General features: G+C 44.8%; 1 protein-coding gene across 2 annotated transcripts in view; it reads right to left on the bottom strand.

The window, feature by feature from the left end:
• Window positions 1–4,272: 4,272 nt before the first annotated feature.
• The window catches only part of VGLL3 (vestigial like family member 3), a 24,109-nt gene continuing 8,325 nt past the window's right edge, over window positions 4,273–20,056 (bottom strand). The window contains exons 2-4 of one of the 2 annotated variants that reach the window (XM_057389928.1): window positions 19,010–19,259; window positions 13,901–14,389; window positions 4,273–8,317 (exon numbers count right to left, since the gene is read on the bottom strand). In XM_057389928.1, coding sequence (XP_057245911.1) covers window positions 8,274–8,317; window positions 13,901–14,389; window positions 19,010–19,259 — 783 coding nt within the window. In that variant the 3' untranslated portion in view covers window positions 4,273–8,273. Of the gene's footprint in view, window positions 8,318–13,900; window positions 14,390–19,009; window positions 19,263–20,056 lie in introns of both variants that reach the window. The other variant, XM_057389927.1, reaches the window with a different exon arrangement.

Raw genomic sequence — 20,056 nt, forward strand, 5'->3', positions numbered from 1 at the left:
AGGTGTGAGCCTCTTCCTGGAAGCACATCCCAGCGGAAAAAACAGTGCCAGTGGTACCCACATGCATGCTCATCTTCAGGGAGCATCAACTCCCACCCAGAAAAGGTCAAATCACCACCTGAGAAAGAGCTTTATCGTAAACATTCCTGCTTTTTGTCTCTACAGCATCCTTTCTCTGCCAGCCCAGCCAGCCAGGCAGCCCCACTGTCCACAGTCACTCTCTGAGGGCACCACCCAACAAGGAAAACACAGGAAAGAGCATAGGGATGGCTCCCCTCATCCCTCCTCGAGGAGGAAACCAAGGGGGTGGGAGGGATCAGGAGTTAACTGCTGCTCCACATTACCTTGTCTGTCCCTCAGAGCCGAGGGATTCACTTCCCCACCAAAGCCAACCAGAGAGAAAAGGGCACAGAGCGAGCAGGGGTCGTTGTGCAATTTGTGGAATTCCCATTCACCTCTGGCTCTGTTGCTCACAAGACAGGCAGGGCAGCACAGGAASAACACACCAGCAAGGAGGGAAGGTTTATCCAGACTGACACCCCAAAAGGTGGAGTTCCACACCCCARCTGATGGGGTTCTACAGAAGCCTCTTCATTGGCTTCTACACAGAGGCCAAAAAATAAATGTATACCTTTTACATTGGCCATTTGAGAGACCAGGAAGTTTCCCACTGAGAAACTGGCTTCCTTAAAGTTGAATTTTCTCTTTATCCATCTCCATCAGAAAAGAATAGAGTGCTATTCTTAAAAGGGAACAGATTTTTTGGTTTTGGCCAGAGATAGAAATCTTTGTTGCTATATTTGGCTTCCAACGCAGGACTYTCTGCTTGCTGGTGGGAGGAGGAAATTAGAGCTGGTGTTATTCATAACTAAATGGGCACGAAAAACAAACCACCTCCCTTTGAACCTTGGTGCTACTATGGGCACTCACATAACAAATCATTTTCAAAGCCTCTGATACCTCTGTACAAGCAACAGCCAACATCAAAACTTTATTAGCCGCTCGTTTTCCCCGAGTGATAAACCATTGCAGATGTACAGTTATTGTCAAGGCAAACCCATTGGTGTGGTTCCCGCTGTTGGTTTGTTGTTTTGGGTCTTTTCTTTTCAATATAATTTCTTACTTGTCTTCAAAGAAAGCAAAAGTGATATTCTGGAAGAGAGACAGTTACTGGAAGGCTGTGGCATCCAGCCCCCCTCCTCCTCCTCCTCCTCCTCCCAGCAACCCCAAAAAAGAAATCAGCTAAATTACTCGGCATCCCAGCCCAACGCACAGCTCAGCCGTGAGGAATTCTCACCAGATGTCTTGGTCCCCACCCGGCCTCCCACGTCACGCAGGCAGCATAACCCCTCCGAGCCCGGGGTCCTGCTGGGACAACTGGCCCCACCACGGCTGGAATGTCCCTGCCAGGCTGATGGCACCCGTGTCCCACCAGGGACAGCCAGCCCTACCCTCAGCCCCAGCCCCAGCCACACCAGCACCGAGGATTCCWGTCCCACTCCTCTCCCTTTTTGTGACATCCCCCCTGTGCCAGGTGGATTGAGCACCACTGAGGTCACCCAGCTGGCTCTGAGGGAAGCACCTCTTCCATGTACCCTTCTAGGACCCAATTTCCAGCTGATAGCACCCAAAATGACGTTTATCCAGATGTAGCAAGATTCTCCATGGGTGTTAAGTCCACTAAAGCCAACAGAGGGGTAGTGACTCCCGTTTATGGAGGACGTGKATCATCATTATAAAATCAGTCACAAAATAATGTGTCACTTCCCCTGTTTTAATTTGAAACTAAGTATTCCTATGCAATGAGAGCATCAAAATAACCACAGTGAGCACCTGGAAACCCAGGTGTGAGACAGTGCAGCTGGAGACCAACTCTGGAAAGAGCAGAAGTTACAGGGAGAAGAAAAAGCACTTCAGGTGTCTCATTCCCCAGCTCAACAAGCTCTTCCTTCCTAAAGTACATTTCTCTCTGAGGGTAATTGTGGTTGTCTGAAAGCGGTCCCATGTTTCTTCTCACTGAGTAAAACACAGTGTGCACACCTTATTTCAAAGTAAGAAATTTTCTGCAGGGTTTATCCTGTTTTCCTTCCAAATTTCTAAGTCCCCACATCATTCTGGTGTTTTTTTAATAGCTGTCACATCCCTCTCTAGATCATTCCTCATGAGGCATTATTTGCTTCTTTTCCAGCAGTCCATATCCCATCTTCATCTCTATGTCCATGGAGATTGTCTCTGTCCCAAGAGCTCTCAATCCCCTTCTCTCCCACAAAAAGCTTTCTGAACCCTCTCTACCCCTTTCCTGCTCTCCTGTTYCTGGAGTTTCTGGCTGCCAGCTCTCTCCATCTCTTTCTCACCACCTGAGAAAGGGGAACACAGAGACTGCACAAAGTGCCCTGCTGCTGTCTGCTCCTGCAAACAGGGCCCAGAGCAGGGCATGTGKGGAAAATCCTGCTCATCTCCCGATACTCCCAAACAGAGCACATCCCATATGGTCAGGATCTTCAGAGGATTTTGCAACTAAATTCTTAACAGCTCCCTGCTGATTGCGTGCAAGTGGCAATTTTTCAAAAGCTGAGTGCTTGGCCAAAGCTTGGAGGATTTTTTTCCCCCACTGCTGGAGCAGTAAATGATCTATCTGTGACCAAAACACCAAACCTTCAGCCCTCGAGCCAGAACACAGACATGCAAACACTTCTTAATTAAACACTTGTAAAATAATTTTAGCAAGGGCAGTTACCTCCTTAGCGGGAATTACTGAGCTTTGCCAAAAAAAATCAATTTGAGGTAAATAACTTCAGTGGAAACTCTCTGCCTGATGACTGTCAAAACTGCCAGGAAATTATACAATTTAAAAAGGGTCTTACACCAAGAAGTCTCAGGTTGTGATTCCACTAGGTCTGATTGCAAAATAGCCTCTAGTGTTAATGTCATTAAAAAAAGATATTAAGAATAAARGAGGACATTGTAGCATAAGCACTTGACAAGTGCAAATTCTGAAAAGGCAAGCCTGTGCCTTCATGAGATCTCTGCTTGAAATCCCTTCGAAGCAAAGCTTTCACTGTTAAATTTCAGCACAGAACCAGTTTCGAACACTTGTTTTACAACATTTTCAGCAGAAGACAAATCCTTGGCTCTAAAAAGTAATTTCGTGCAGAGAATAGAAACTCAGGATGCAGAAATTTACAAAGAGATTTATGAGTTCTTCAGTTAAAGAATAAAAAGAATTAGCTAATTGCTGAGAAATAGACCAAACTGAAAATGCTACATTAAAAAATATAACAATAAAATTCACATTAAATTATTTATTCAGTAATAAACAGTAACACTTTTCTTTACAAGGCCCCCCCCAATCAGTTTTGATGGAGGAGCAAAAATTTCAATGGAGTTTTGAGGGAGGCAAGGTGGGAGAAAWGGTGGGGGGAAGAGAGGGACCCTGATTTGACTGATGTTTTTAAAAAACAGCTACAAGAGCAAGCAGGGAAAGTGCAGCACAGCTCTGCAGATAATTCAGGTGCTCACTGTGATCACTCAGCTCCCAAAAGCACTGGCTGTCCACAGGTACCAAACACCTGAGCTCACCAGAAGCAGGGGGTTGGTCCCAACCATCCCAATGCCACTGGAGATTTCCAAGGACACAGAAGGAAGGAGCAGCATTCCAACTTCTGCAGGCCATGGTGCACAGCTGATACATCTTGGAGGCTATTGAGCCTTTGAGCAGGTGCATGATATAACTGGGATGTTTCAATGACCCTCATCCCTAAACTTTCTTTATTGGGAGTTAAAWTWTTTAAAAAATTRTGCATTTCCCAGGGAGTTCCAGCCCAGCTTTCACAGCGCTGTCACGGACGCTGCAGACCAAGGGCAGCTAAAACATGGTTTGCCAGAGACATCTACAATTCCCTGAGGCAACCAGCTCACCCCATGAGTACAAACCTGCCAACACAGCCTAAATTCACTTTATTGAGCAGTGGCTGCCCAGCCACGTGCACACAGCACTGGAGAGGATCATCTCTGCTCCCAGCTCTGCCAGCTCAACCTTTCCAGCACCACTCCTGCCTCTCCTGCCACAAGGACTGCATTTGGAACCTGCTCAGGCAAGAGTCCCTTATTTTTTAAAAGGAACATCTTCCTGCACCACAACTCTCAGATTGTGCCCACAGGGCTACTATGTAAAAGCAATATTTATTTTTAAATATGTTCCTCTTTACATGAGATTTTAGTTTCCAACAACATGCATCAAGTTTGTTTTTTTTTAAAAAAAAAACACAAACAAGCAATATTTATCATCCAAATACCCTTTAGAAGCTCAAAGGTTGACATACTAAAACCCGGAATTCCACTTAAAAATATATATATTTGTAAATTGTTTATAAGAAATATGTGTTGCTGCTCCACCRATATGGAGAAAAAGCTTGTATCTGAAATTAGTTTAAAGAATCATAATTAAAGATAGGCTTATCTGCTGAAAGGCAATATATTGCACCTCTCTACACAACTGCTGATTCCATGGTCATCTTTACTGATACAAATCAGGTGATTTGAAAGAGGTTTTCTTSATGTGTTTTCATTGTGTTGTTTGGGGTTTTTCTAACAAGTATCAAAAAATTATATTTACTCCTGAGTCAACAGAGAATGCTATAAAATGCCTCCATTTTCCATCTCAGATGAGATTTGGTGAAGTCACTCACTTCATTTCCAAGGGATGTGCATTCAATGCATGAGGGTGGAACGGAGGGAGCCAGGTGCAGCTACACCTGGATGTGTATGGATATATTTGCAGAGAAATATAAATATACACATGAAGGATGTGTGAGGGGGAGAGCAAGATGTACACAAGAGCCTGGAAGCAGAAAGGCTGGGGGCAGTGAGGCAATCCTAAGGGCAGGTGAGGGGAAATGTGACTCTCCCCTCCCTGAAGGCTGTGATGAGAGATCCGCACTCAGAAGCATTTTGATGCAGGGGGGGGATGATTGAGAGAAAGCTGAACTTATGTGCCTGCTGAGGGAAGCAATCAGAACACAGTCCATTTTGCTATTGCCAAGTGCAGCTTATTCAGCTCTCCAGAAATTCCAGAATTCCAACCTCCCGGGCAGTCAGCAGCTGCACGATTCCATCTTCTTGCTGGGATTGAAAAAAACTGGCACCTGTCTCTCAAAAACTGGCAGACAGCTTRAACCCTCCCAGTCTTCAAATGAAGACATAAAAATTGATGTCAGATTTCTCAACATTAACAGGAATACAATAAATTCCTGGACAACTTTAAGGAGGTCACTATTTTGAGTTTCTTGAAATGAAACAATAATTTCCCTGTGACAGAGTACAACATGTTTTATAAGTCCTCTCAAAATGAATCATCCACTTTCTTGGGACAGCATCAGAACACACCACACAGAAAAAGAAATGAAACAACTCCTTCAGTAATGCATTAAGACACATAACTTATCTGTGACCTGATATCAAGGGCGTTTTTTCCTATCTGCAGGAACATGAGCAGCCTCAACCTTTCTGTTTCTCGCTGCCCCCAGTTCCCAGCACTGCAGCATTGCAGGCGAGTRCTCCCCTCCTCTTTCAAGAGCAAAACCATGGCAGCATCTGCTTCTCATAAACCCTYCTGTGCGTGTGTGCAAGGGTGCGTGTGTGGGGAAGAGAGAGAGAACTAAATCTGCTGAATTTAACTTAAAAGTTTGTCACAAAGAAGTTGGGGATTTTTTTTGTCTCCTTTTCCATCCCTCAAAYTGCAGAACACAGAAGTAGGTCTACTGCTACAAGCTTAGGTTTTTCCTTTCAGCTCACTTGTTAGCACAGGGGACAATGAGTGACTGAGGGGAAAATCAGAGTTTATTTCACTTTCAAGATCGATGCACTGGTGCACGAATGGCTACAGACCACAGCAGGTTGTTTTTGGCACTTGTCCCCCAGAGTTTGCAGAAGTTCCTCCAGCTCCCTCCCAGGCTCAGCAGTGAAAGCTGGGGGTAGAACAGTAGTCCTGGAGGTGGAAGAGGCAACAGCTTCACCACTTTTTCACCCCCATTAACCAAAAACTCAATGATACAATCCAGGAAGAGACTCCAGTGCAAACTGTGGGCCTGGTTCTTTCCTGTCCCATTTGGCTTTGACGTCTTCAGGGAACCAGAGGAGGTTCCTCAGGGAAGGGGAAGGCAGACTGCTCTTGTCAGGCTTTATTTCAGGAAGTCAAACACAACACACCTCAACAAGAAATGCCTTTTCTTTTGCATCCCCTGCCACCCAAACTCTCTCTCCCTAAAGTTCAGAGGACGCATCATCTCTTTGATTTCCACCATTGCCAAGTCCAGGGGGAATTTTTTTTTTCTTCCCAGTATTTCTAATATTGTCAACATTCTTAAGCCAGAACTTTTTCTTGAGTTTTTTTTCTTGAGATCCTTCCTGAACTGTACTGTGCTGATAAGAAAGTCAACTGTGGCAGCTGGTACTCCACTCCCTCCCATACAGTTTTCCCCAATTTACTGACCAGTTGAAGAGCTAGCTCCACCAGAGCAGCAATACTATACAGAACTGTCATGAGAGGGGAATTTATTGAGAGAAAGAAACACTTACGGACTATAAAGATGAGGGGAAAAGTCCCACTACATTTAATTCATCATCCCAACACAGAGACTCCAACCCCTTTATTTCAAAGCAATATTTAAGCATAGTTCGTTCAGCATTTATCTGCTGCCTGAAACTTCGAATCAGCAAGGCAGAGACTTCAGGCTCTTGCCAAACTGTGATRCAATCCTAATGCCTCCAGTGCCAGCATGTCAAGCCCTCTCCTGTGATGAAGGAGAACACTCAACACTTCACAGGATCAAGTTCAGAAAGCCTGGAGGGAAGCAGCAGTGCAGGAGGGAGCCCTGAACTTCGGAGCAACACGCGCTTCCCAACGCCCCCTCCCCTTCACACACACACCCATGTGGTCTCCACCTGACAAAACTCCATTTACCATGCTCCGTGCCTGAAAATTAAACTCTTTCTTATCTCAGCYGTGTGTTTGTATCTTGGTTTTCCCACTCAGCCTGTGTGTCTCTCAAACAGGGATGGCTGAGAACGGTGATGACAGAAATACAACACTGTTAACACCTTGGGGAATATCATGAGGGACCCTGGCTGCACAAGCCAGTTATTTTTATAAACCTGGATTTTTTTTTGTTTGTTTGTTTTCCCTGAATATCCATGCTGTAAGTTATCACTTTGAAACAGCTTAGCTGAAATCCTGCCTGTAAGATTGTACTGATWTTTGTGAGCATTACCAGTGTCTGCAACATGAACCACAGGGAACTGTGCTCAACAGCTTCAAAGGATCATAGATGAGGCCCATATTCATCTAATTTAATTCTGATTAATTCCTAATTCGTGTTTGATTTAGGATTGTTTGGTCCATTTTGACAGAATGGATTGGAATTGCAGTTCCTGTAACCTCCAGCTCTGCTCGACGCTAAAGGGGTTTGCGAGTTCCTGATAACCAGCAAAGCACAAAACCACCTTTAGAGGCAAGGAAAGTAAAAACACTTTTACTACAATCTAACACCAGGAAAAAAAACATTTGGCTGAAACTTTAGGTGCGAATTATACTTGCTTAAGCTTGAACAAAAGGACAAAAACATCRAAGTCTAGTAATGTGGAGACAAAGGAGTTTAGCTCTTTAAAAAGAAAGGAAAGATAGACATTTGAGGTAACAAATAAAAAAAAAAAAAACCAAAATGCACAAACACATCACAGACATCTAAAAATAGCATTTTATACATTTTTGCCAGTGCTTCTCTGAGAGCAAGTTCTTTAAACAGAACTTAACAATTTAACAACTTTTTTTAAAAAAATATGTCATCCTAAAATAGCCCATCGATCCTTACCCAAACTTTCTGTATTTCTACAAAAATAGATGCACAAAGAGCTACAAAATACTGTATTCCTGAAAGAAGGCGCACTGTAGCCRAGGGAGAGTCTTTTTCCTGACTATTGAGACTGTCCATAAAAATACCAAGCCGAACAAAACGAAACACTGTTAAAAGGAGCAGAAAGGAGTTAGGTTGCCCAGCTGCAGCAGGCTCAGATGAGGAAAGAAAGAAAAGTTAAGTTTCTGGTTTTTCTYCAACGCTGTGGGACCCATAAACAGCCTTGCAAATAAAAGGCTCAATAGCAAAACCASAATAGTTGGCTCTTCATCTTCATGTGTGTCCTTTGCTCCACGCAGGAGGAGTCACCCACTGCTGCACCACCCTCACTCCAGCTCTGGCTGCTCTGGATTCCTCTGCACTTCAGAACCAAGCAGTCTCTTTGCTCTTGTCCTGATGCTGTAGACCTGCGTTTCAGAAAAGAACAGGAAAATAATTAATTAATTATAAGTGATAGATTAAAATAAATAATTTTATTAAAATTAAATTTAGAAATAATAATTAAAATTATAAAATTGAAAATAATATTATTCTTTAATATATTATTACTAAAAATGAATACTTTTTTCTTCTCCCTCCCCAAGCAACTGAAGTAAAGACAAACAAGTTTTGATTTAAAAAAATAAAGAAAAATGTAAAATGAAAAGAAAATGCCCACAATTTATCAGCTTAAAGGACTTGTCAGCAACAGTGTTACTGCTCCAAACTTTTTAGTTTATGAGGAGGAAAATTAAATTGCACTGAAGTCTGATTCTGGCTCAAGCAGCTCAGAAATGCTGACAAAATTCCTGCAGGCGCTTCCTTGTTTTGAGCCAATGAAAAAATCCTCCAACAAGGTCTGCATCGATTATCCAGCAGGCAAAAGAGGAATATTTCCTGTTAGGGGCCAGCCACAGCCACCACCTCCTTTAGAAAAGGCCTGGGACACTTTAGGATCTCACAGTTTCTGYGGCATTTCACCCCATAGATCAGAGAGGGATAGCGCTCCTCCAGTGTGCAAAAAACCCCAAATAATTCCACCTACAGAGTGCAAGATTTCCAGCCAAGAATGGCTAGTGCTTCCACATGGGGGAAAATTAATGATTTTCAGCTTGAGTTTGTTATGAGCTCCTCTAACATTTTCCTTTGTAAAAAGTGAGGACTATCTAATAAATGTGGGGCTGTGTCGTGGCTTGAGCATTACAGACTTGGAACCTGTGTTATAATCTTGGATTTCTCTGCTCCAGAGGGATTCAGTCTCCTCYAGATTCACACCTAACAGGGCTTTGACCTAAAATCCAGRCAGAAAATCCAGAAAGGGAGGTGCMGATTAAATATCCCAAAGAAGATCCGTTCTTGCTCATTTATAGGCAAAGCAGAGTGATGCAAGCACACATTTTCAGAGGTAGCAAGGCACACAAGCCTCAGCAATTTAAAACCTGCCCTTTGATGTTTTGAGGCAAATAAATCACATTTCATGAAATGAAGGTAGATTTCCCACTATAAATCACCATTCCCATTCAGACAGCAAAGTTCCACTGTGTCATCCTGTACACTGCCCTGCTAGGGAGTGAACTGAGGTACCCGATTTGCCAAGAATTTAGGGCTAATTTCACCCCTAATGCAAATAGGTGCAACTCCAGACCTCAGGGATGCTGTAACCATCCGGGTCCATTTGATCTTTCGCCTGTGTAAATTGACAGACCCATGTGCTAGGCATGGATCTCATTTCCATATCCAATCACACAGGGAGACACAAAAAAAAAACCACAGGTTTTCAGAAAGCTTAACAGGCATGGAGGGATCAGATCTGCCAGATACCTCCTTGTTTTAAGGGTACAAACAGTTAAATATTTAATGATTCCAGAGCTGAGCTGCAAAGCAATTAGCACTCACATAAAAGATGWGAGCACATGGCTCTCTTCCCGTGAGGATTCCAAAATTTTGTGTCCAGCAGGGRAGAGACAGGGACAGCAAAGCCCACGGGTGTGGTGCACCAAACCTTGTTCAGTGCTTTCTGCTCCATGTCACACACACTTGCACCTATTTCTTAAGATTGGAAAAACTGGGATATCCCTCAGCCAGAGCATGCCTAAAAMAACATGCTCAAAGCTCTTTATTCAATGAAGATGTTTCCTTGTTGCTTAAGAGCTATTTGTTTTCCTGGCAGCATCATACACGGAATCATGAACTGCTGTTAGTTCCCTTCAAAGCTCTCTCAAAGTTAGTGATGACAATTTGGGGTTATTTTCTCCCTGCTGCTTACAGGTTTGTTAAACAAAGATAATCCGAAAAAAAAAGGAAAAAAAAAGTACTCAAGACAACAGAAACCTTTCAGAGCATAAAGAAGTTCACCAGTGGAGACTAAAGGACACTAGAGGCATTGGAAGCCTCTAAGAGAAACAGGTTACTATGGATCCTAGCAGCTTTAAAAAATGACAGACACACATAAGGGATCCTCCACCTGACAGCAGCAAGGGGCAGAAGGGGAATAACCAGGTGAACAGGGACCTTCCTAGCCAGGTGCCTTTGTGAGACACAAATAACAAACCAGGAGGTTTGAAGTCTAGTTATGGACACTGAACAGCCTGGGAAAACAAACCAAAAACCCAAAGCTGCCCTGTTTACAGAACTGAGTGTGGAACACTTTCCATGCCTTTTCCTCATTCTACTCCTATCTCCTCCAAGGCAAGGCCATCTGCAATCCTAACACAGGATCCAAGGCCAACCCTGCTACAAACAAAGAGCTTCCCCTCACTGCGGAATTGTGGCACCTTCCCCTCAGCAAGGACATTGCCCTCACACTGCATGAGCCAGCCCAGCACAATTCCCCTGCCCTGGAACACCAGCACTAGAGCTAACTGCCACATGAACATTACACAGGTACTGTGAAAACATCTAAACACCTTTAATGAGTTGTGACAAACTTGTGGGATGAGCGTGAACAATGACAAATGTACAGAAGGGATCTGACTGGCCCCTCACATTCCAAATTCAATGTATCACACTTATGTGCAGCCATTTCCAAAAGCAGACTTTCCACAGTAAGGTAGAACTAAACGATGTTGATTAATTCACTTAAATTTGAAGTTATTCACCTCAATGTAACTTTACATTACACCTCAATGTAACTTTACATGATAAGGAATGTGCATCTCAATTTTAGCAGATTTACAGCCGTCATTCATGCCAAAGCCCTGCCTTGGTTTCAGTGTGTTGGGGCTGCTGGAAGCTTCCAGCAGCACATCKGTCCCCCAGCAGGACAGGAGATCCCCCCAGGCTCTGCAGGAGCAAGGCTCTGCTCTCCTCCCCAAGGGCTGCCTGCAGCACAGCCACTGCTCACCTGAGGCGTGCAGGACACCTCCCTGCACTGAGGGCTGCAGCCATCAGGAACACTGCAAGACAGAAATTCTCCTCCCAAATCCCTGATCTTCAGTGCTGGATGTGGCTTGTGCACCCCTACACTCACAGGAGGATTGAGTGGTGACACCGGGATCGTGGCTGCAGCCCTGAACCACAGGGTGAGAGCCTGACCTCGCTCTGCCTGACAGCAGCAGGGCAAGGAATTGAAACCCAAACTCCAACAATCTGTGCTTATTCCAACCTGTTTACATCAATTCTTGACAAGAAATGTGCTTTTAGCATGAGCACTGTAGCTTGTGCACTTTGGAAAGACAGCAGCAGTCACCAACAGATTGTAACAGATCCCGCTGCAGACCAGCATTTTCTTCAACCCCATTTGTACCCYCACAGAAGCTCCTAAAAGGGTTAATTTGCAGCATACAGCGTGAGGATTAAGCCACATTTAATGGCAATCAGGTAGCTGAATCCCTCCTCATCCCCTAAACCAGGACCATGTAAGTCCAAACAGATGTTCCAGACAGATCAATAGTTTGTCAGCTCTGAAGGGCGCTGTGCTGACGTCCCACACAAAGGGTTCTGAGACATAAATTCCCAAATTCGTGCATGCTGAACCTCCTCTGAACCTCTGGGTGATTCAGCGCAGCCCATTCATGAGATCCATGATTTGGTTTAGCATGGCAGGGATGCAACAATGTAGCTGGAATTGGGTAAGATTACAGCCCATCCCAACGCCGTCATTCAGTGTAATCCAGCGTGAGGAATGTTGCAAATGTTCCTGTAATCGYATGTGACAGCAGCACAAGAAATGTGACCCACGGTAAGGGGGGCAATCAGTCTGTGTGTGAAGGACTGAGAAGTCTAGGTACAGACCAAATGAACTTTTTGAGCATAAATCACCTGAAGCTCATGGAATCTGAGATATTGACAGCTCCACAGGTTATACGAGCAAACGCTCTCAGAACTGACATATTCATGTCACTGTGGCCTTACCCTCCTCAGGAGAAACCACTTCTATGTTGCTAAAAGTCTGTTCTAGGCCCTCAGGTCTGCTGAGATTCTCTGTTTCTCTAAACCAGCYCCACATTTCTCCCCTTTCTTTTCCCCCACGGGAACTCACGGGCTAAAACCCACACATCAAGCACGGGGCACAAGTTCACAGTTCAGATCTTTTCCACTGCCTCCCACGCCGAGCAGCCACAAGACATGCAAAGCACTGCCAAATCAGGATCCTGACAAAATTAGCACCCAACTGTACCCTCCACAGGGATTTTCACAAGGGGCAGGCAGCACCCAGCCAAAGCTGTATCTACTCTCTGAGGCAATGCTAGGAGCCAGAGTCCTTTTGGAGACATGAGAAAAAAAAAACCTCACAGTCTGGGCTGGAGCTGTACCTAAGCCACTCAGTGGTTTCTCCTGACTAACAATTCCTTACACATTTCCCAGTTCTGTCCCCAAAATGCTAAATCAAATACCAGGGCTCTGCAGAGACCTATCATTCTGTACCCAAAAGCATAAAAGCTTTAAAATATAATCCTTCTTGCTGGTTTAGCTGGAAATGTTATTTATATTTAAATTGTCCAGTGTTAAGAATCCTAATAAGCTTTTTGTTAATTTTCTTGACAGCAAGTGGCATAGAATTTAGAAGGTGTTATTGGTTCCCAGCTGCTTTAAAGGGAAGAGAGATTTATATTAGGTTCATGGTATTTCATCCTTAGAAACAGCCATTTTTTTCCCCACCCATTCTTTGTGCCCCTGACCATTAATCAAGGCAAGGAAGTGCTTCAGACACMTTGAATCAGAGAAATCTATCAAAAAAGGAGACAAATACTTTAAGGAAAAGTTAACAAAGGTTCAATCCTTAATCAGACAACATGATGTCTTTAAGAAGTACTGATCTGCAAGGATTGCTGCTCGTGAGATAAGYATCAGACTGAGAAAGGAGCCCTCAATGGGGCCTGTGAGCTCCAGAATGGAGGAGCTGGGAGCTGTCAGTCACCCATCACCTGACTTCGAGAGAATTCCAACACTGAGAGCTCTCAGACTGCCCCAATACAGAGACAAGAGCCTGCCACTCAAAACTCACAGTAAAATAAATTTAATTCATAGACCTCTGCCTAGACCCTTCAGAAAGATGTTGAGTTTGATGGCAAGCACAGCTCAGTCAGCTCTCTACGTGACACCTGGATACCACACAGGAAGGAAATGCTGGATTATTCCAGTTTAGGATGCAGTTAACTGCAAGTTATCAGTGCATTGGAGATACATGCTGGTGAATGTACACATGAAGTAGCTGAACATGGAAGCATCGTCAATATTTTCCCACAAGATTAAAAGAAAAACAAACAAAATTCTGGATCATGTCACAACTCAGGGACCAAGGCAGACAAAGGTCCCTCAGCAACAGGCAGTGAGAGCTGGATGTTCCACAGCTCACCTGCCCTGACAGCACTTACAGGAGGGATTCCCACCTGGAAATACGTTTGAACACCATGGCTCTTAGAAGTTCATGTTTCTGCAATACTGGAAATACACTTGAACACCGTGGCTCTTAGAAGTTCACATTTCTGCTCACACTCTTCCTGCTACAAATCACAAACAACACAACAACAAAAAAAAATTAAAAAAGAATAAAARTCCAACCATCTTACCTGTATCGAAGCCGAAAGTTGGCACAATGTCCACTGTCCCGTGGAAGGCTCCAGGCCAAGCTGAGGTAGCGCTGGTGACGGCGGCAGGGTCGGTCTTTGTCCCGTCACCCTGTGCCGCGGGGATCCTGGCGGCGCGCACGGCCGGCAGCAGCACGGAGCCGTAGCGGGGGTCACGGTGCGAGCCGGGCGCGGGGTGATGAACGTGGGGGTGGTGGCGGTGCACGTACACRTCGTGCACGTACGAGGGGCTCACCTGAGATGCTAAAGGGTAATGCCACGACTCGGAGGCGGCCGGGGGAGGAGCTGGGGCGCTCTGGTGGAGGCCGTGTCCCGGCCAGCTGCCGGGGTCTGCCGTCGGGAAGGTGCCTGGTGCAGAAACGGGGAAATCGGGGTGCACCCCGCCTAGGCAGGGTGGTGGAGGAGGCTGGTAAGAGCTGGTCCAAAACGACGTCGGGAAACCGCTCCTTTGGCTTGAAATCGCTGAGCTTTCTGGCAGGGAGGAAAGGAGGCAAGTGTGACTGAAGCTGAACAACACATTTCACAGCAAAAACCCCACAGCGATTCACTGCTCTCTGAAGTTTGTAACACCAAACTCAAACCTCCTCCATAATTACAGATGACAGAACATTTGAGGAAGGAGGGGACGTCTCAAGACTGTCCAGTCCAATTCCCCTGCTCAAGTAGGGTCACCTGGARCAGGTTGTGCAGGACAGTGTACTACTGTCAGATTTTGAGTGAGATCTAAACTCCACAGCCTCTCAAAAAAACCCACCAACAGCCAAGCTAAGAAACCCAACAAAACAAGAAGTTTTCTTGTATTCAGATGGAATTTCCTGTTTTTCCATCTGTGCCTATTGCCTCTTGYCCTCTCAGCAGGCATTGCTGAGGAGAGCCTGGCTCCCCTATCTTCCCTCCCTCCCATCAGGTTTTTACACAGGTAAGATCCTCCCAGAGAGGATTTTTCTTCTTCCGGCTGTAGAGTCAGAGCCCTCTCAGGATCCCGGTCCAGGAATTGTAAGGAGAGGTTAACTCATCATTTAGAAAAGCAGCTGCTTTGGTTGCAAATGCTTCTGGGGAGAGAGAGAACCAGCTCACACTGCGGAACAGGAAACATTTGCCTAAAAGCAGAATACCTGTTCTTCTCAAGCTAATTGCATGCTTTGATGGGATAAAGGTCACATCTAACACAGCTGATGGTAGTCCCTTATAGAATGTATCAGGATGCCCTCTATCCAATAGGATCATACAAGCAGAAACGTCTATGTGGTTCAAAAAGGTTTTTGCCAGAAATAAAAGACTTGCTGCTTCTTACAGCCAGGGCTCAGCTTATATTTAAATGGATTCCAATACCTCAATACATTATGAAATCACATTCTAAAAATTCCTCTTTTGRAGGAGCAGTTAGTGTTTTTGATGTGCAGGGAAGTCTTGGCATCTCCCTGCTCACAGTCCTCTTGCCAGCTCATGCTAGAAAGTACTGCTTCATGCAATATGTCTCAGCTCCAACAGGATTTTTTTTTTTTTTTTTTGGTGAAAGATGGAAACATAAAAATACAGAACTTCATCTCTGATGAAAGAACAGTCATAAAAACAGCCTATGGAGAAATGAAGCCAGCGAAGTTTAATATTTGATGAGGCGAGGAATCCTCTGTTCCTCATAACTTTTGTAAAAGTACTTCTTTTTTTTTTAAATCACCTTTTGTTTTGCTTTGTTCAATAAGCAGCTGGAATGAGACTTGGATGAAGACACCATTGAGAATGAATGGATTCTTCAAACACTCCTGCCTCTGAACTTCACTTATACAAAAATATTTTGGAAACAAAAAACCTGGAAGTGTTTTCTGACGGCATCACTAGGACACTGAGGCCYCCATTTTAAAATCCAGTAAAATCATAGAAATTTTTCCACAGATTAATTGGCTTTGATTTAGGAAGTTTATTGAGTCTGATTAACTTCTGATATTGGAAATGAACTTTGCAAATGTACCATGGACAAACGTAGAGGATGTTTTGTGCCAAAATGCTTCAGAAGCTGCAAGCTTCTCTAGTAAATTGCMCACCAGCCTTTTCTTCAAAATGTTGGGTTGTTTTTAGCAAAGTATTTCTATTGCAATTCATGCCTGAAGACTGGAGAGAGCTTCGAGCATATTATGGAAGCCACAGCACTGCTCCTAACTACTACTCCAAGGTATTGTTCCTTGTTTGTAAACCATCCCTTGAAAAAAAGGAAAAACCTGTGAAAAACCTGTGCAGGTTTCACAAAGCCATAGCTGCTGTCATTGTCACAGCCCCACTGACATCACTGAGTGTGCCAAACCCCACTGGAGATGCAGTTTCCACCCTTGTCATACAAACATGCAGGGAAATTTCACCCACCCCAAGTGCTCCCAGATACCTATGGATCACAGGAAACAGCCATTTCCACACAGAAAGAAAAAAAAGAATTTAAAAAATCACTGTACTTCCATGGGCTTTCAGGAGGSATTTAACAAAATTTGTCTGCCAAGAAAGATGCTGCAGTTACCAAAATTCCCTACCCTAAGTAMAGGGTAAACGTGCCAGAAATGCACACACTGCAAAAGAGGTAACACTTGGGGTTTTCTCCCTCTTAAGGTAAGAGAGAAAAGCAAGAAAGAGAAACAACCCAACACTTCCCTCTAGGAAAAAYATGTTGATAAAAATATCATTAAAGTAACAATTAGTGTCAAGGYATCATTAGCACCTGGAAAAGATTCCAGGCACCTGAAACTGAATTTTCATGCTACAGGAGCCTGCTGTAGGGAACAGTATTTTTWAAAAAAATCAGTTTTCAAATTAATTTTAGCCTAAACTGATCAATWGTTTCAACATACAAATGATGAAAACTTGCTCTTTTCAGAACAATGGGTTCTATTTTTTACAGATAAGCAAAATCCCTCCTCAAAACAAATGAAAAATCTCCCTGCAACATCACCTCAGTGATCAAATCAGTTTGTGTTTTCATCAGAACACCTTAAAAAAATAAAAGAAAACAAGCACAAAAAGATGAAAAAATAAGTCAAAAACATTGTTAACCCCTCCTTTCAGATAAAGGAGAAACCGCAGTGAGCTGGGGAGCCAGTCCATGCTCACACACTTTTCATTTAAACCCGCACCTCCCAAAACAGATCTTGCAAAAGCTTTTTCTTTCCCATTTATCTTTGAATAAGAAATAGACAGCAATTCTGGCTACCCATGAATTTTATTTATAGAGAAACTTCAAGCTAATGACACTTTCACTTCTTTAGGCAACAGGATACAAATTCACATTGGTTTGCTCATCTCTGTTACTGCACACAAACCAGGAGACCGAGCTGTCRGTGTTGTTCCTTCACCTCCTTTTTCAAGCAGGAACATTTCAGAAACCCCTTTGGGCCTGATAAAACCCTTGTCAGCCTCTCTTCTCTGGAGTAAGTAGCAAACGCCCTGAGCTCTCCCAGCACCACCCCAGGATTCTYGTGCCCCTCCAGCAGGTGCAGGATGGCACAGGGTGTATCTCCTTACGTTATTCCAGGAAGATGTTCAGGACACACAGACCTCCATTCCCCACCCAGGGCAYGGGGCACACAGGGTCAGGAGCTGGAGAACCTCACGCCAGGCCACCCATGTTCCCTGTAATGCCCTCTGGGGACACCTGTGAAACCACAGCATGGGGACAGGGAAAACAGCAGGGTATGTCTGAGGCCAAAGGGAAGATGCTCAGCCCTACCCACAGAATGTCCCCAAACCCGCTGGAGAGGGGTTGCTGTGGGCATGGGGTCTCTGGGGACTGCCTCCATCCCATTGCTAAAACATTTATAGCCTGTCTGGGCCATTTATAAACGCTCCAGTCTCCTTTTTAGCAAGCAGAGGTTCAATCCTGCTCTCAGTCGAGTCAACGGAAAATTTCCCATTAACGTTAATGGTCCCAGCTCAAGCCATAAATTCCTCCAGCTCCCCAGCCACTTGTGCTGACCTTTGCTTAAACTTCCTTGGATTTGTCATCATCCTTCTGGAAAGCAAGTCCTTCTGTGCTATTTTTCTCTTCACAGCTGTTTCCAAAAATCCCATCTCTCTTTAGTATCTGTGGCTTTCACCGAAGCAGTTTCACCTCCACGTGGCTGACCAGGAACACCTCTGGTGCTGCTCAGACCCCTCCAGCATCCCTCTCATCAACCCTGTGTGAGGCCATCGCTCACCATACTTGGTCTTCACCCCTCTGCCAGCCCACATCAGGATGTGATCAGATAATTCAGGTGTGGGCATCTGAGAAACTACCCAGACTGTCACACCCAGCAAATCGGAAATAGCATCAGACCGGCACRCTGTGTCCAGTCACTGATTTGGGAATCTTGTCTGTAAGACCTACCTAGTGTCTCTGGGAAGATCTGCTCTTTTATGTGATCTGCTTTATTTATCTGATCACCTTTTTTATTTATCTGATCACTTAACGAGATGTATTAGGACAGCGAGTAAATGCCTCTCAGAATCAGCCACATTTCTGCTCTCTGCTCAGAGGCAGAGGAGCCCCATCCCCATTTTACACCCAGCAAAARCCATAACACCATCTGAACCTCTGCCATGAGCAGGCTGCAGGGGAAAACACCTCGTGGCTGCAGCCACAGCAGCCAGGGCTTGTCCCCCAGCATTTTCCAGCCCRTGCTGGCTCCTCCCTGCCTGGAAAGCGGCTATGGACAAATCCGAATCACCTGGCAAAGTCACTCGAGAAGGCTCTGCATGGGCTTCCTTCACATCCAAGGCCAGCACCCCAAACAGCTTTGCTCTTGCCTCACAGGCCAAGTTTCACACTTGGAGCTCATAAAAAAGCCTCCAACCTTGCAGCAGACGTTTGTGAAGGCACGTGAGTGCTGCCCGGTCCCGTCCAGCCCCTGGCAGGGACACCAGCTATGGAATGAGCGGGAGACACCTGCTCCTCCCATGCCTTTGAAGCCTTTAACACCTCAGATCACTCAACCCAAGAAGCTCCTCGGCTTTTGGAGATTTGAGGGGGGATTTTCCACCTCCACAGAGAAGTCAAATTTCAGTTGCAATATGTATACTACACAGCCCGAGTAAGCCACGCGGCAGAGAGCGAGCTCCCGCCCCTCTTACCTCTCCACAGAGGATTCAGCCCTGCCTTGCTCTTGGAAAGGGCAGTCTCTGCACTGAAGCTACTGGCTTGGCTCAAAGCTCTGGAGAAGTGTTCATCCACCACGGAGCCAATGTCTCCCTGGAAGTAGGTGAAGAGGACGCAGCGCGAGTTCAGGTACTCCATCTCGGCAGGCTGGTCTTTGTCRTCCTCCTCCTGCTTGCTGGGAAGGGTCACCTCCAGGGACTCCTGCATCTTGTACACTGCTAACTTCTTCTGGGAGCAGGAACAAAACAAAAGAGGTGCATCAGTGGTGGCATTTAGAGGAAGCTCAACATGTGCTTTCCTTAACCAAAAATAACTGAATACACCAAATAACTGAATATCCATTTCGTGATTAAAGCTGAACAACTGGGTTATTTCACGCTGGCATTTCACAAAAAGAGAATAGCAGCGCCCACTGGGAGTGTCTGCTCCCCTCACACAGATGGACCTGCTTCTCAGGCATGTTTCACAACCACAGTTTATCAGCACCAGCTTTCACTCAATACTTTCAAAAGAAAACAGACAGGCTCTAACAATTCCCTCCTGACTCCCACCTGGAGAGGGTATTCCCATCAATAAAGGCTGCAGAAATCSAGCCCGGCCCTGTGGAAGGGTGGCCAGACACACAGCATCTGCATTTCAAACATCCAGCTGGGCAAGCACCAGGTTTCTCTGGCCACACTGRTCCAGCTGAGCAGACATGGCCCTCTGGATTCCCCACAATCACTGCTGCAAGGATGGGAGAGCTCCCTGCTTCCCGGAAAATTTTCTACTCTATTATCAAACTCCACAAAATGCATGAATTTTCACTCACTGATGATTTAATTTTTATCACAGGGGTGGTGATCGCAGTTTGGTCAGGGATTTATGGTCTTATTTTTTTCTGGTTGGTTTGGGGTGGTTTATTGTTTTTTTGAGGTTGAGGTAAGATGATTTTTTTCTCCCCTTTTCATATTTTCTTTTTGCTCTTTTTTTTTTTTTTTTTTTTTTTTTTTTTTTTTTTTTTTTTTTTTTTTTTTTTTTTT

The sequence above is a fragment of the Malurus melanocephalus genome, unplaced genomic scaffold (assembly GCF_030028575.1).
Source record: "Malurus melanocephalus ecotype Western Australia unplaced genomic scaffold, MMel_1.1 scaffold_21, whole genome shotgun sequence".
NCBI classification, from domain to species: Eukaryota; Metazoa; Chordata; class Aves; order Passeriformes; family Maluridae; genus Malurus; species Malurus melanocephalus.